At 37.1% G+C, this 18,720-nt stretch overlaps 1 protein-coding gene across 2 annotated transcripts; it reads left to right on the forward strand.

Annotated features, from left to right (window-relative positions):
* Positions 1-9,598: 9,598 nt before the first annotated feature.
* Positions 9,599-18,720, forward strand: LOC138333396 (NADH dehydrogenase [ubiquinone] iron-sulfur protein 4, mitochondrial-like). 2 transcript variants are annotated; one of them, XM_069281745.1, is made up of 6 exons: positions 9,599-9,616; positions 14,385-14,515; positions 16,905-17,019; positions 17,373-17,548; positions 18,087-18,160; positions 18,508-18,720. In XM_069281745.1, the coding sequence occupies exons 1-6, from the start codon at positions 9,614-9,616 to the stop codon at positions 18,609-18,611; spliced, it is 603 nt and encodes a 200-aa protein (XP_069137846.1). In that variant the 5' UTR covers positions 9,599-9,613; the 3' UTR covers positions 18,612-18,720. The 2 variants fall into 2 exon arrangements, with proteins under 2 accessions (XP_069137846.1, XP_069137845.1); XM_069281744.1 differs by lacking the exon at positions 9,599-9,616.

Consider the following 18,720-nt stretch of genomic DNA (forward strand, 5'->3'; position numbering starts at 1 on the left):
GATTTAAGTGTTCTTACTATGACTTATGCCAGGTAAAAGGCCCAATAGGCTTTAAATTTACCAGTATTAATGTAGGGGGCGCTGTAGTCCTAATAATGGTCCAATCGGGTTTTAAGTATTATAGACATATGTTTATTAATGCAATTAACTAATTTAAATTCAAAAATCAAAAAATTATCGTGGGCGGATTTTTCACCCTATATGCAACACCTCCTTTCAACTTTTTGTCTATGGATAGTTATATAGTGGTATTATTCTAGTATATCAATTTTTATTGCAATTTTTATTGACCCAGATTTTCATCGATATTAATTAGAAAAAATATGTTATTTTATTATTATTTCAACGTCCTATTACCAGCCAGGGTCATGTAAGGACGGCCTCCCATGCATGCAGTGTGTAGCGTCTGTAAAGTGCGAGGTGCGTGTTTTGGGAGACTGTGGTATATTCATGTTGTCTTCTTGCATTATTTATTATTATCATATACCATTTGTATGAGAATTAAGAATTCCAACAGGATTCTGACTGTTCGTAATGTTTGCAAGTGCAACCGACAACATTGGTTTTGTCTTTTCATTTGTTTGTTGCCCTGCAGGTAGGGCGCTAGAATTGTACCTGCTGCCCCTATTGCATGATCGTAAAAGGCGATTAAATTTAGGATCTTATCTTTTCTCTTCTTCCTAACTGACTTTATCTTTCGTACTGCCTCACTTGGCACCGCCTCACCTTTGGCCTGGAGTTGAGCATTCGCCCCTGTGAGGAAGGCTCTGGGTTCTGTCCCCAGGCCGGGACACACCAAAGTCTATAAAAGTGGTAGTTTCTGCTCCTGCTTAGCGCTCAGCATACAGGGAGTGGGATGACTGGTTCGCCCGTTGTCAGTATAATGTGACCGGGTGGAGTGTGTTGCTTGGTGTCTTCGGCGGCATGCTTCAGTGATATAGCACTATAGAAAGGGCAAAAAGTTCCACTATACAAGAAGGCACAACATGAATACCGCAGTCTTACAAAACAAGCACCTCGCACAACATACACACAAAATATCACATACATGGGAGGCCATCCTTACATAACCATGTTAATAGGACGTTAATTAATCAAACAAACAAGCAATCAACATATTTTGAAAGGTGGAGGTTTGTTCGATTAATTAACATTTAATTAATAGCCAGAGTCATATAAGGAAGGCCAACCGATCACATTACACTGACAATATGCGAACCAGTCGTCACTTAATGCCGACCCTAAGCAGGAGCAGAAACTACCACTACCACTATTATATGGTGTGTCTCGGTCAGGGGACAGAACCCAGGTAACAAAAGGCCAAAAGTGAGACGGTGTCGAGGGAGACGTTAGGATGAACAAAGTTACTTATAAAGGAGAAAATAAAAGATCCTAAATTTAGTCGCCTTTAACGATCATGCAATATAGGCAGCAGGTGAAATTCTAACGCCCTACCTGCAGGGCTTACTCACCTCGCACTACACATGCAAGGCATCACATACATAGAATGTCATCCCTATATCACCCTGGTTGTTGGTAGGACGTAGATATAACATACTAAACCAATCCAAAAATATACAGAAATCCACACACTCAGCGCGCCCGTACCCTTACAATATAGTAGGTTAACGCTCGCGATTAAGGGAAATGTTTTCTAGATAATCCTAAAGCGATCAATTTAATCTGAAATTTAATATTTCAATAATCCATAAATGTTGGTTGTTTACATAATTCTGGAGAAGAGTGTTCAGATGCTTGTTTTTGTGACTTAATAACACTATCATAACAACTACGAAGAAGAGATCTGTTGCACATCTTAGATTTTGATATTTTCGATATCTCTGATGAAATGGTGCTGTCCAATTTACTATTTTCCTTTTAATGTCTAATTCTCATTTTTTTTAAAAAGGAAATATCGTATATGCGTTTCTACATTCATGAATGACCCCAAAGTAAGACATACATTTGTTGGGTTTTTGGTACATGGAGACTACATTAGGTTTCCCGTGTATCTCTTAATTGTTCCACTATTCGGAGCCATTTGGCCCTATATTCCAGGGTGAAAACACAGGTCATATGAAAGGCACAGCCCGTATTATTACTTAGAGAAACATTACCTTTTCCCCATCGTTTAATTTTCTATTTTGTTGCTGTTAGTTTGGCAAACGACATCAGTTTATAGCCTAAGCCAAGTCTACAGGCATTAACCCAACTTTGTAACTTATCTTTTTATTCATCCTGCGTTTTTCTCTCGGTGCATAGGAATTTATTTCTCGCCAGTAACGTTCAATATCCAAGGTCGTAGGTCAGACGTAATCGTCTTACAGTCCGTTCATTTGCAGAACCTATTGCGTTTCCTGTGCACAATCTGTCTGAATGTCAGTGCACGACTGCACGACAATCACTAATATGCTCACAAAATATAGGAAATAACTATATAAAGGTACATATTACAATCATTCTTGGTCATTTGTGACCGCTGTTTAGGTCGTTGACCTAATCATCACTGTCTAGACGCACGCATATATAAAGACCTCATTATATATATCTCTCCACAATTTATTTCTAATAAAGTGAAAATAGTATTGCGAATCTGCGAAGATTTCAACATCGATGATCAGATATAACTAAAACAAGGTTTAATAAAACATTAAACATCGTCTTCTTAGAAAATCGCATGTATGCATATATATCGAGGATCTTGACATAAAATGACGTTGGTGAACCAAGCGAACTGACTGGACTTCCATCACATTAAGTAAGTGGCTGGGAATCCATCAGTGAACAAGTGGCAAAGCTTTCCTAGTAATTTGGGTAACTGGTGGTAATCTGCTCAGTTTTATTCCGAGTATGGCGTGATGTCAGTCCTGCTATACCAAGAATGTTAACTCTCTGTAAAGTCTAGAACGCACTTGCCTACAATTTTACCTCAGTAAATATTTTGAGTTATATTGTTATTTAAGGATTAACTTGACTAGATTTTTTATGTTATGGAGAAATCCTTATAATTCAATTTACTAAAGATAATATCTTCAATATTCAAAATTCATTTTGGGACTCTTTTGTCATTACGCCGCCGTCTCAGCCAATCAGAAGCAACGTTACAATCGGCAACACCATTTTTAGGTCACCTGAGACGAAGTGACATATTCTAATCACCTTTTGTCCATCATCGTGCGTCGTCCGGCGTATGTCCGTAAACAATTAATATTTTCGACTTCTCCAAAACCGCGTAAGCAATTTTCAATGAAATTTTGCACAAACCTAAGGCATAAGGCCGGTCAACATTGTGAATTACATGACCCTAACACCCTAGGGGGCTGTGGGAGGGGCCAAAAGGGGTAAAATTGGCTAATTTCAAAAAACTTCACTCACAGATGTGGTAGAATCAAATACTCTTCATAGATAGAAAGGTCTCATAGCCCTCTACAAGAATTGTGAATTTTTGTACCCTGTGGTCTCAGGTTTCCCCCTGGGATGGGGGTTGGTTTACTATAGTTTTTATAAGGAAAATACATTTTTGAGTATCATTTGGTCATTTCTAATAGGAAATTAGTCAAATATTGTCAGAAATATCCCTATGAAATGGCCATTGAATCCTATTAACAAATTTTCCATTACTGATCCCCAGGGGCCTTAGGTGTCAAATAGGCCAAAACTTCAAAATTCTTCTTCTGAAATTCTGGAACTGGTAGAATCATATACTCTTCATAGATGGAAAGGTCTTAAGGTCCATTACAAAAATTGTGAATTTCATGGCCCTGTGAACTCAGATTTTCCCCTGGGGAGGGGGTCAAATTTACTATAGTTTATATAACAAATACACATTTATGAACATTATTTAATTTGTTTTCATAGGAAATTAGTCAAACTGGGTTAAAATTATTAGCCTGAGATGACATTTTAACATATCTTTATTGGTCCTGGCTGACCCCCAGGGGCCAGAGGGGCGGGGCCAAAAGGAGTCAAATTGGCTAAGTTTTCTAAAATTTTCTTCTGCATTCACAGATTCAATGGAACCAAATACTCTTCATAGCTTGAAAGGTCTTAAGGCCCTTTACAAAACGTGTGAATTTCATGGCCCTGGGATCTCAAATTTTCCCTTCGGGAGGGAGTCAAATTTACTATAGTTTATATAACAAAAACACATTTAGGAACATTATTTGCTTAGTTTTAATAGGAAATGAGTCAAACTGGGTTAGAACTATTAGCCTGAAATAGCATTTTAACACCATATCCGTATTGGTTCTGGCTGACCCCCAGGGACCAGAGGGGAGGGGCCAAAATGGCTAAAATTTCAAAAATCTTCTTCTGAATTCACGGGTTTGATGGAACCAAATAATTTTCATAGATTAAAAAGTGAAATTTATAAAATCACTGACACTGACTGACTTCTAGTTTGGTTTTGTTGTATAAACATTGGCAAAGGAAATTGGAATTTTAAGCATAAGGTTCGATAAAATAATACACTATCAAAATTAAAAACAAAAAATGAAAATTCTCATACGAAGGTTCAAATTTGAAGTTTATTCTAATTCGTAAATACTTTTTACAGATTTGAACCAACTTTGCAATGCTCTTTCTGTATCAGCACTCAGGTGACCGTCAAGGCCTCTTGTTCCTCTTGTTTCCTTTTTTGGTTGATAAAGTAAATTTTTAAGCCAATGGAAACGCTCGTAACAAGCAAAATTGAATTATTGTCTTTTAATCTAAAAAAAAGTCTGACCCTAAACGACCGATAGGCCGTTATCAAACTTAACCAAAAGTTGTTTCAGTGTCTGCCATTTGCCCTTGCCCTCTTTCCAAACATAAAATAATTAGTCCCCTATAACTATGCATATTTCGCGAAAGAAAAATAATCGTTTAAATTCCACAGCAGTTGGCTATCGTTTATGTTTACATTTTCTGGTGGCAAGTTTCCTTGAATGTAGACTAAAAACAAATTATCACCATGATATAAATATGGTAAAAAAGAAAATTTCCAACATGCGAATGATATTTAGCATGTTTATCTAAACTCTCGGTAGTTAATTTTCATTTTTAAGACACTCGCTAATATTCGTGTCTTTACAAAGAGAATTAATTTACTTGTGTTTGATAAACATAATGAACAACAGTCACGTTTGGTCAACAGTTGGGAACCTCTGTTGGCTATCTAAACAAAGAATTTAGATTCCACCTATAAAACCATTTAAAATTAAACATAATATTACATCAGTTGCCATAGTTGTTCTAGTATGACTTACCGTAATATAATTGAATAATAAAATCAAACAAAACTTACATTGGCATTTTAGCTTTAACGGACATCACAGAATTAGAGGGTTGATAGACTTAAGTTTATGATTCCAAGGATTTCTGGATTTCGGAAAGAAATCCTTGGTGGTCATGAGCACTGAACATGGACTGTAATTGGACGAATTGCATATGCAGCTTATTTTTGTTGGCCTTTCTTTGCCTTATGAAATCCGAAAACTTTTCACAAACTTTTACTGCCGGGATTGTATAGTTAAGTCGCTATAGAACTCTCTTAGTGATCGCCGTCATGTTATGTATTTATGGTTTATGTTTTTGTAAAATATTTTTAACAGCAGTTTTGGTAAACATTTATAGCTGAAGCGTGAATTACCATAAAATCTAATCCATAAGTAAAAATGAAAGTAGAACGTAACTCGCACTTTCGGTTTTGAAAGTTATCATCAGTGTTCGAACTCGATTGCCTTTCCGATTAATATCGTTTATAATCGATCATCGCAACATCAACTGAAATATACTACAGTACATGTATATACCGTTTACATTCATTACTTATTTGTCCTGACTTTATCGACTACCCTTGTATTGTGCGATTTATCAGCTGGAGTGTACAAATTTTATATAAAGTGTAATGATATATCGATTAAAGGTACAATGTATTTACTTTTAAAGAGGCGGTATATTTTGGAGTCCTTTTTCAGGAATGAGTTGTTCCCCTAATCAGTTTATATAACAATGGATTCGAGACCAGAGGACGTGACCACACTGACTGATGGTTATAGAATGACTACAACCGTATCTTGTCATCAGAAATTAACAAATACCAGACGTAGAACATTTTCAGTTAGAACAAACTTTAGTTTACCCAAAACAAAGGTTTCTAAGCTAAAATACCTTTTCCTTATATAGCTATAAATATCATTCCATTCAGGTTGCTACAGCTTCAAATGATGAAGTTTATAACTCCAACTCGTGTTTTTCTTGCACCCTCCTTTGTCTTGACAACCGTCCTTATATACAATGTAATTCTTGCACCCTTTGTCTTGACAACCGTCCTTATATACAATGTAATTCTTGCACCCTTTGTCTTGACAACCGTCCTTATATACAATGTAATTCTTGCACACTTTGTCTTGACAACTGTCCTTATATACCATGCAATTCTTGCAGTTTGTCTTGACAACCGTCCTTATATACAATGCAATTCTTGCACCCTTTGTTTTGACAACCGTCCTTATATACAATGCAATTCTTGCACACTTTGTCTTGACAACCGTCCTTATATACAATGCAATTCTTGCACACTTTGTCTTGACAACCGTCCTTATATACAATGTAATTCTTGCACACTTTGTCTTGACAACCGTCCTTATATACAATGCAATTCTTGCACACTTTGTCTTGACAACCGTCCTTATATACAATGTAATTCTTGCACACTTTGTCTTGACAACCGTCCTTATATACAATGTATCTTACCTTTATGACATGGCATTGTTTCAATGCTATCGATAGAGTTAAGAAAATTGATATACATTTTTGTATTTAGACATACGCTTTAATAGAAAGTTTCAGTATACATTGTACAGTTATAATACATACATGTAATGTGTAGGTCAAATGCTCCGACAAAGCTAGGACGGGTATATTTGGAATAGCCATTTGCTCGCATAATTTTATCGTAATTCATACTGTCGACCGATAAAAAAGGACATTCACCTGTGTTAAAGTATTTGATAACCTTATTATACTTAGATAGAAAATTAATCGCATGGCTATCATAGGACAGCACATCCAATCACAGGCAGTCTAGTATCAGTATGGTTCTGGGTTGACACAATATACTCGGTCATTACATTGTTCAGCTGAGTGGGAAAATGAGTAATAACTGGCCTTCTTTCGTACACAACTTAAGTGAAACTTTATTGAAACGCCAACAGCGTCCAAGCGTTCTTGGCAGGACATTACGAGGGTTCGCCATGATCTACACACGTCACAAGCTATTCATTTTCATTGGTTGATTAGAGATCCAAAATCTCCGCTAGTCCAAGTGATCTTTCCCTTTTGTCTGAAAAAAGATATGACCGTTTTATATAATTACATATCAGATTTCCCGTCAGCTATATTGAAAAGTCAACGTGATTTATGATCGGTATTTTCGTATCTTTAAAATGACATAATACGTTAACTTCCGTTTGCCTGACATGGCGGTAATGTCTATTGGGTAACGAATAGCATAGAGAGGAAGGTTTAATGTTGATCTTCTCGGACAGATACAACACACCCTTCCAAAACAACAAAGCACACTGCATATTAAGTGCATACTACATTTTGGCAGTAGAATGTCAACATACGTAATCTTCTACGTCGAAGCTTTGAGTTTCCTCGTAAACATTAGTTTCTATGGGAAAATTACAGCGAATCTATGTGACATGGATGATATAGATAACTGCATGATGTAATCTTGCCAAGTAGTGTCAAACAATCCCGGCCAAAGTAGATACGGGAGTGGTAACGTTGGCCAATAGTACCAATATATGAATTAAAGACAACAGTACACTCAAACCAACCATACATACACGTGTATGATTACCGCGTTAAAATGTCAGAAAATTATTGCAAACAATTGTCATATTGTTTAATTAAGCGTCATATTGTGTTTCGTTCTCTTAGCACTCTTAAATGACGTTAGAAATAAAATACAGAACGAAACTCTGCTAAATATCAGCTAAGGTCGTTATGACATGGGCCTTTTAATTTTTATTGACCATGTCAAGTTATATGTGTCGAGGAATCTTTCCTAATCCTGACCCTTAATATAACCTAACACATGAAACCTTCACTGTTATCCGTTTCAGGCTATTTCTGTAAATTACAATTGCCTGTGTGGAATCTAATATAATACATAACAGGTTGATACATCATTTTAATGCTTAAATATAATTCACCGTCGGGTATAAGTGCTGACCCATATCCCAGGGTTCCTCCGCCAGTCTGTGCATACACACACATTCCTGTTGTTATTGGAATAATAAAAATATAATGAAACAATCAGTGTTAATTGACACGAGATGTGGTTCCACTTAAAATGGATGGGAATGCATAGGTCGATCTGCTTTTCTAAAACATCAATTAGCAAGCAGCCCTATAGTTCAGTTTGCGCGTATACATTTGATGACTTTTGGTCACGTGCATGAATGAGAACTAAAAGGGCCTACCGAGAACCCTTTCGTGCGTCAAATAGGTACTGATGTTGTTTTTGACGGTTATGTGAGTACGAGTACTCAGGTATCGAAGCAAAACAATAAAATTGAATTACACTGTCAAGACAAGTCATTGGCACATGGTGTTAAATCTTACATTGTCTATACAATATTTTTCATGTCTCTGTTATCTGTCATTCTACAACTTATTATGTTCGACTGATACATTCAACAAGACTGGTGTTTATTTCCAAAACACTGGACAAGTTTGTTACAACTAGATTTCGATCGAGTTTTTACGTCTAAAACACGATACGGTATTTCCCAGTAACTGTATCTATCTGGCTTATAAGTAGTGTTTTATTCGTCATTAACCAAGATCATATCAAGGAAACAGTAACTACTAAAACAACGGAATGTAGTAATGTGAAAGTGTAGAAAGTTGGATTAGGTTTACAAACTTAAATCCCTTCATTAGCCAAGTAATACTAATTACAATATTTGAAAACATTGCTAAAGATGTCAAAACCTTTAATGTTTTAATATGTCTTCAATTTTGTTCTGTAATCAAGAATAGAAACGAAATTAAGTACAAAATGTATCCTCGGATATTATTAAGTGCAACCTTAACCCTTTTTGTGTAGTTTGTTATAACTATCTCCAGTTAAGGCAATCTAAAGTTTGGCCTTAATAAGATTGTAACAGATTATGTCACAACCTGGTAGAGACACATCATAGTCTATAAAGTGGTAGTGTTACTCTTGGCTAGCGTTCAGCATAAGTGGGACCACTGGTTCGCTCGTTGTCACTATAATGTGACCTAATGGAGCGTATTGCTTGGTATCTTGGGCCCATGCATCAGCACTGCAGCAGAACACAACACACTGCATGTCTCGGCCAAGGGACACAAGTGAGGCGGTGACAAGGACGTTCACAAATTAAAGATCCTTAATTTAGTCGCCTTTTACGATATCGCTCGTGCAATGTGGGTACAATTCTAATGCCCTACCTGAACGGCAGTGCCTCATACTCCATTGTTAGTTTTCCTTGTCCTATACCAGAAGAAGGGAAACTATAGCGGTGCTTATCGTTCCTGGGGATGTCTGACCGGACTCATCACCACTTTACGAAATATTCACTACACAGTAACATTTATGGTATTCTTAAACCCCTGCATGATGAATGTTTAAATTCAAACCCCATACCACGTCCAAATAGGAAGGATGTTCATGTGTTTAGGCCATAGCGGATGGTCCAGCTGCCACCTCTAATGAACGCCGCCTACACACTTTCACACATAATGGAGATGGAATTACCTAAATCCTTCCTGGTATAGTCCTTCTATGGATTGTCATGATATTGGCCTTCTTAAAAGACGGTTCTTCGGGGCAATCCCTTTTTCTGGCAAAATCACTCTCACTCTTAATTCCTCGCTGTCGCTGAAGCAGCCTGCCGAAGACACTAAACAAGTACACCTGAACTGGTCACACTGACAACGAGTAATCCAGTTGCCCCACTCCCTTGAAGCGGAGCACTAATCATGAGCAGAAAGCATTTTTATTTTAATATTCAATTTTTTCGCGAAAACAAACGTATCGGAATATCTCTGACTAAACCGATTAAATTATACTGCAGGGGAAGTCGCTCTCCACAAGGACGTTGCTTTCGATGTCTCAAGTCAGAAAGCGCCGGTAATTTTGGATTAAAATATTGCGTTCGACTATATAGACATCGTTTATATGCTTTCGCATGGTATGTGTGTGATTATGGATTATCGGAGGACAGATGCGTGACTATGACTATAGGAAAAAGGTATACTTTAAAAAAATGACTTTAATCGAGGTGGGGGGTAAAAATTCCAATATGGCGACTGTCGTCCCTTTTTCTATTTTATAGTAAATATCCCGATTTTTTGATAATTTTTCAAATCTCGTATTTTCTGAAAAAATCAGGACTATGCTCACAACGACAGGTTTCCGGGCACACACTAAAATCCGGATTTCAGACCTCAATTTTTGACTTATTTGGGCATGTTCAAATGTGATTTGTGACGTCACTAATGCAATGACCGAATCGATATTGACATGCTATATAGGGATGAACATCTCCTTTTCAAAAAAACTAGTATTTAGTTTTCAACGGTCTCAGTGGGGCTCCAGAAGGGTGCATGAAATGGGGCAAATGAAGAATTACGCATAAATACGTTACGGCCGTCCAAAGGATATAGCACATATAAAAGGACAACAGTTCCACTATATATACAAGAAGACAACACAAGCATACCGCAATCTCCAAAAAACACCTCGCACTACACAAACGCTACACACCACATGCATATGAGGCCGTCTTTACATAACCCTGGCTGTTAATAGGACGTTAATCTAATCAAACAAACAAGTTTTTTTTCATGTTCAGATCTTGTCCTTTGTTTTTGTCAACTCGAATTCCTTGCATTCTGTTTTAGTTTCTTTGTAGGTTGGTATTTATTTTTGCCGCACTATTACTTTCTTGACCACTTTTACTTGGCAACAGTTCTTCTCTTTCTTTGGCACATCTTATTTCAGGTAGGTTCAGTGCCTTTATTCGAGCATTGATGCTTCGTTTGAATTTTGATGCAAATTTGGCAGGACTTAGACGTTCCTTTTAATATGTCCTTCTTCACAACCCTGAACCAGGTTTCCACATTTGCATTTGAATCGCGAGATTCATTTGTTTCTATTTGTATTGGTTCTTAAACGCACTCGTATCGTCCAAATGAAACTAGAAGGGGACTGTTTCAAATTGGATATATGGGAAAGAATATCTTTATTAGAATAACTACTATTTCTGAATAGTGGAAAATATTGGAGGGTTCGTTTTCATTGATGCATCTTGCGAAGGCTGGTTTTTTTATAATTTTTTTATTTTTCAAGACTTTTTTTATTATTTTTTTTTCAAGACATTTTATAGTACTTAACATAATACAGGCATATACACATTCACTCCGACATACCATTACATAGATTTATACATACACACATATATCGTAAATCATATGTATAGTAGTTACATATTTCCTAATAAACATACATACTTACATGCATACAGGGCCCTGCAGGTAGGGCGTAAGAATTGTACCTGCTGCCTCTATTGCCTGATCATAAAAGGCGACTAAATTTAGGATCTTTTCTTTTCTTTCTCCCTAAATTACTTTGTTCTTCCTAGAGTCTCCCTTGACACCACCTCACTTTTGGCCTTTGGTTGAGCGCTCGCCCCTGTGAGGAAGGCTCTGGGTTCTGTCCCCTGGCCGAGACACACAAAGTCTATAAAAGTGGTAGTTTCTGCTCCTGCTTAGCGCTTAGCGCTCAGCATCTGCCCTGCAGGTAGGGCGTTAGAATTGTACCTGCTGCCCCTATTGCATGATCGTAAAAGGCGACTAAAGTTAGGATCTTCTCTTTTCTCTTCTTCCTAACTGACTTTATCTTTACCAATGCCTTCCTTGGCACCGCCTCACTTTTGGCCTTGAGTTGAGCGTTCGCCCCTGTGAGGAAGGCTCTGGGTTCTGTCCCCTGGCCGAGACACACCAAAGTCTATAAAAGTGGTAGTTTCTGCTCCTGCTTAGCGTTCAGCATACAGGGAGTGGGACGACTGGTTCGCCCGTTGTCAGTATAATGTGACCGGGTGGGGTGTGTTGCTTGGTGTCTTCGGCGGCATGCTTCCGCTCAGCATAACGGGAGTGGGACGACTGGTTTGCCCGTTGTCAGTATAATGTGACCGGGTGGGATGTGTTGCTTGGTGTCTTCGGCGGCATGCTTCAGTGATATAGCACTATAAAAAGTGTAACAGTTCCACTATACAAGAAGACACAACACGAATATACCGCAGTCTCCCAAAACACGCACCTCGCACAACATACACGCAACACGCCGCATACATGGAAGGCCGTCCTTACATGACCAAAGCTGTTAATAGGACGTTAATGAATCAAACAAACAAACAAAATACATGCAAACATATATACATATACAAGCATACTTACAAAGCATACATGCACAGGTACATATATAGTGTTGAAGTTACATACATATATAACATACATACACACCCTAACACATGCACACACACGCGACGGCTGTATTTGTATGTTCAGTCATTTGTATCCATGGCAATGACTCATTTAAGGAGACATCTTGATCATCCAGTTTGACACTATGCTCTGTTTCATCTTCAGTGTCTTCACAGTTTTCATCGATCGCCCGTTCTGGATATTTCTAATTTTTCTCAAGACGACTACTTTCGCTAATAGCAGTACCGTGAAAATGGATAATAGATAGTTTTTTATGCTTTCAATAGAATTTTCATTGGAGATAAGATCGAATGCATTCATAAGAAACCTTAACAGTTCCTTGTCTTTTCCCGAGGTTTGGCGTGCGTGTTTACCGAAGGTCTTTGTCATATGGCCTATGCAAATGTGTAGAACAGTTAAACTAGACAGGTCTTCATTCTGCATTCGGTGATGAACAGTGTCCCATGCAACAAGATAGCGTTTTACAGACTTGCAGTTGAAGGTCATGAGTATATTGTTTATCAACGTCCAACTCCAATCGAATTCCGCCTTTCTTGGCTGGAAAGATTTGGATTTTTACTTGACCGCCCACTAAAAAATGTGAGAATATGTATAACGAAAGGTTGCGAGTGGTCTGTAGTTATCATGTCAGCAATGGGTAGCAGTGGAAGACTTCCCTCTGGTTTGATAACTACAGAATACAGGTAAGGCCTCTTCTTGTCTGGGAATGGTTTGATGACACATCCTGTTGAGTCGATTTACATATTTGGTCTAGCCATCTTCACAAGAACCTCAATTTGGGCATGTGAAAACATTATTAAAGGATCGACTGCAACATACTAAAGATTGCCCACATATCTGGATATTGGATCAGCGTCATCATCAATGTAACTTTGTCTCAGAGATATTGTTTCTTGAATGATGTTCTTGTGAAGCATTTCTACTTGTACAAATCTCATTCATGGCCTTTCTAAAAACTGTCTTTGATGGACAGGATTTTGGATTGATCACAATTCTAACAATAAATGTTTACGGCAAGTAGGGCCAATTTACCGTGCATTTTAACTTTAAGTTCGATTTTAAGATTTGTGTTGGGGATAATATGACTTCGACAAATGCGAACGAGGGGACACAACTCCTATAACTGTTTGATTTTCTCGCCTATTGATAAAGACTTTGCCCAGCAATAACATTATAACCCAATCTGATTAAAATACAAATACATATACGTTAGAAACTGTATTCTTATGAGATTGGCAGTACCCCAATATTTTGCCAGAAGAATATACCGCAGTCTCTCAAACCTTCATACACTACACATCGCATTTACATAAGAGGCCCACCTAACATCACAGGCTAACATACCCTGACCAACATCATGCTACCAATGGAACAAAACATTTGATACAGATTTTATCTTTATTTTCAATACAAACTTACAGATAAATGTGTCCTGAATCAAAACGGTTTGTGTAAAAAGTAATTGTGATTTTTTTTTTGTTACGTATTAAATTGTTCCCTTGTTGCTTATATTTTTCTATTTAAATGTGAAAATCATTGACAACGCGCGCTAACTCATAAAAATGCGTCTTTGTTTCATAAATTACATTGAAATTACTGACAAAATGCAAAAACAATAATTTAATTGCGCGTTACAATCCTGTGCAAATTATTTAACTGCGGACCAACAAAACGGCATTCGAGATTCCAAAGGTTATCTCCCATAAGTTTACAACTTGTGTCTAATCCCATTTTGTGCAAATAAAATATGTTTAAATCAAAGAAAATCAAATGCTATCTATATTAAGTTTTTAACAAACTCACAATGTTATGTAGTTTGTTTTATTAATTTTCCGATGACACCGGAACTTTATTTCCAGACATGTCATTACCGTCGACACATTGGATTGTCTCCCTTAGACAAGAGCTCTCACAACAAAAATATGGCTTCTCTGGCTGTGAGGAGAGCCTTGTCTGCCTCCAAAACCTTCCTCCCAAGGGTAATTTCGAGGTAAGAGCAAATTAACATAGTTTGAAATACAATGAAATGTCCTCAATTAGTCTTAATAAGCTCCTGCATAAACTTAGACAGGTGCCCTTTGTCGGACAATATTCAGTTTCACAAATGTCGTTTCAAAGTCACTCGTTTTTACTGTGATCACTCGGTGATATGTACCTAGTTACATTTTTTTCGGTCATACTGCCTTGCTCCTCTTACACCGTGCAAAAGATGACATTCGAAGTCAGTTTAATGTGCACATTTTTCCGTCTTTCAGTAAAGGGGAAAATGCATTTTTTCTAAACACAGCGAAATTAAAATGTGCATGTGTTAATTAATATAATCTTCACATTAATTAAACCAGGCCTACTGTACATTGATACACTGGTTTAATGTAATTGAAAGTCCATAGCAGTATTTTAAAAGTTCGCAAAATTTATTACTATATTACCACCAACAACATTATATTAGAACCAACTGTATGTGTCTCTACTGTTACATGTACATGTATCTGCACCACTCAGTATTGGTTTTATTATACTCAGATACATGTATAGGCATTAGGGTTTGAACTGTCAGGGTCAGAAATCAGGTCCATTTTAAATAAAAAAAGCCCCCTCCTTTACCAATCCAATAGTATTAGATGCACAACATTCAGGGCTCTCTCACTTTTGTGTGAATCGGGCCGGGGCCTTCAGCATTGCGAAAATAATCGCGGGACTGACCAAAATTGTGAAAATTAGACTTTGACAAATAAAACAAAAAAGTTTTACTTTTGGTCTAATATTTTTGCAGTTTAACAATAACTTAGAATATTTTAGTTTCTTTTCTTTTGGCCTTTCCTTACGATTTTTTTGGACACAAAGGTGATTGTGAAAATCTACTTGAAGAATTGTGAATTAATATGTGTATTTTAGATTGGGAATGGGGCTGAAAATCCATCCCAAAAACAACCAGTGAGAGTCCTGATATTGAAAAACTCCCGATCAGAATAAGAAATAACAGTCAAATCTGTCTTTAAAGTCCACTCAAGGGACAATTTCAATTAGCCAAATGGTCTTTAGTTTATATATACATGTACGTACTGGGACCCAACCAGTAGTTGTGACAGCTAAAACAGTAGGCATGATTAATTGCGTGCATATTCTACTGTGCATCCAGATTTTGGAATGTTTGGAGCTGTTGAGGAATACTTCATGATGGGATAGTTTTGTTATGTGGAAATAATGTGTTTCGTGAGATGCAAACCATTAAATATTTTTCAAAATCACAACTACTGTTCCATCACGACTACTGGTAGGGTTCCAGTACAGGTCAAATTGTACATATGTTGTTAATAAATCAATAATGTAAATAACAACTTATGGTTTATTAAGCAGATCTATATTTAGAGGTAGGTGGTTACAAAATCAGGTTTAATTGTTTGATCATGAACAACATTGATATTAATGGTTAAAGGGACAATTTTGTCTAAGAGTACATTAAAATTTGCACATATTTCAGAAACAAACCACTTCTAATAGAAATTAGGTTAGGTTAGTTGGTTCATGATATGCCAGAAAAACCCACCATAGGAAAGGTATGTGAAATGTTCAAGGTTGCTTACTGTCCGCCATTATACATATAGTGTGGTCGGATGTCTTGTATGCCGAACCCTGGTCCTTGCTAGTGTAGTAAAGCAATTTTTGCCTTGAACTACTCAAATCCCTCTTACAGTAGTGTGTTTACCTTATTAGAATAGATGCATGTTCTTGTCTAAAAATAATTTCATCAACACCTCAATGGTTATGTATTGCATTTCAGGGTTCTCACTATGTTTTTTTAATAGATGGTTGAAAATTAATAATAGGTGGTTGGTAGCCGCAGGCCCCGTGGTGGCCAATATTTTTTTCTGACAGAAATAGCCTGTTGTAAACTTGGAAATAGACGGCCGTTTTTGCCGGCAACCGGCTTTTAACAAGAATTCTGCATTTGTTTAACGTGTGTGACTTTGGCTCGGGGTATGGGTACAGCGTACATGTTGTACCTGCTTAATCGTAGTGATCAACAATTTTGAATTTCAACGGTATCAATCAAAATTCTTAACAATGTCGCAAAAGTTGTCAATATTTCTAATTATGTGTTTCATAAGGAATTTAGAACAATACATTTAGGTCATATTTTTACTTCGTGGTTATGTAACAGAATTAGCCTCTCTGAATTGTCCTTTTAAACTTATTGTTAAAGTGAATGTATCCCACTACTGGTACACATATAGTTACAGTTCCCCTTCAATCTTTATGATCCTCCAATGCCTAGTCTGTTTTGTGTGGTTCAATGACTACATGTAGATTGTCCAGACCAAGTATACGACTCAATGTGATTGATGGAGCAAAGTACTAATCATTATTGTTATTTACAGTCGAAATTGCACGTCCCGGAGAAAGGATGGTCTAGCTGAAGTTGATTGGACTGAATCAAAGAACGTCATCACCCCGGCCGAGGAGGCTGCGCTACGTATTATTGTGAACGAGACTGTAAGTTACATTCTATTAATTAAAATTAATATAGATCCCGGATCCTTTTTGTAGTATATGAAAAATTGCATTTAAATTTTACATTGATTTGGTGCTTATATTTCAAGTATCGTGAATTACATTGTTCTAATGACTTATTTATGTGATTACCTAACTACAAAGTAAACTAAAACATAGATTAATATCACAGTTAAATAATTTGTTTGCAAAGTTATTATTTGGAGTAGTAACTAAATAGATTTTTCAGGTACAATGATAATATGGGTGTTACCTCCCTTTGTATAGATTCCTTTGCAATCTATTAAATGTATATTGTATAACCAAATGTTTATGTGTAACCTCCCTTTGTACAGACGGATTATTCAGCTATAACAGGTGTACCAGAAGAACATATCAAAACACGACATGTCAGGATATTCAGCCCAGCGAGAAATGCCATGCAGTCTGGTTCATTTAACACCAACCGATGGAGAATAGAGTTTGACAACAGGGAGAGATGGGAGAACCCCTGTATGGGCTGGGTGTCCACGTAAGTTAAAATTTACTTTTAAGAAAACAAAAAGTATTAATGTGGCTACTTTTTGCATTAGTGAAGTGGGATAATTATTAGCTTGAACCTGTCTGAATGTACATTAAGTTAGCATATCATGGTCCAATCCTGCAAGAAGCTTAAGTGATATTGCACCTGGTATTATTAAGTGCTTCCAATTTTTTTAAACAAATGACCTTGACTGTCTAACAAAGTCTCAGTAGTTGATAAGGCTAAAATCTTTGAATCAACGACTTGTCGATAACTAAGAGGCCTAGAAACCTGAGATATTGGGCCTGTAGCATGCTGGGGATGAAGAGCTACCAAATTTGTACAAAAGAGAATGACCTTGATTTAATGTTACCCTGGTGAAATATGGACAGATCTTAATCTTTGGCCTATGGTTTGCACCCTGTTCAGCCTGGAAGCAGATGAACAATTCAGGTCCATTGATTCCAAGTTGATCAATGTATATAATTATGTAACTTAACAGCATCAACACATTACAATGGTTTGGTAACTTTTGTTTTCCTTACAGAGCTGATCCTCTCTCCAACATGAATGTAGATTTTACTTGTGCTGAGGATGCTGCAACCTTCTGTGAGAAAAATGGTAAGCCCCTGGACCTCTCTAACTTACCAGTAATGTCTCTATGCTGTTTGTTTTTATTGTCAATGCTTAATTAAAATCTTGCTTTTACCTGTTCAAAAATTCTAAATTATTTTTAATATTATGGGCCACTGTAATTGTGCATGTGTGTGTGTGTGTGTGTGGGGAGGGGGGGGGGAAGGAGGACTGTCTGCAAATAAGCACCCCACTGTGGTCCACCACTGTCTTTTCTTCACTGAGCTTGGGGTTGGGGTCGAATTTGAGAAAGAATATGGTATATCATATCAGGATTAACTAGTAGGGATGTCCTATATCTATTTTCAATTAGATTTGTGTTTTTTGTGTTACAGGCTGGTCATACTCAATAGAACAGAAACATGAACCAACATTTAAACCTAAGTCATACGGAGCCAACTTTAGCTGGAACAAGAAGACGAGGGTGTCCACCAAGTAGAGTGCTAGGACAGTGTAGTCTACAAACTCTGTAATGATGGGGGTTTATGTATGGTTGGTACCAGAAACATTTCTGAGTGTTTGTAAATAAAGTGATATTAACTAATAAA

Source organism: Argopecten irradians, chromosome 10 (genome assembly GCF_041381155.1).
Source record: "Argopecten irradians isolate NY chromosome 10, Ai_NY, whole genome shotgun sequence".
Taxonomy (NCBI): Eukaryota; Metazoa; Mollusca; class Bivalvia; order Pectinida; family Pectinidae; genus Argopecten; species Argopecten irradians.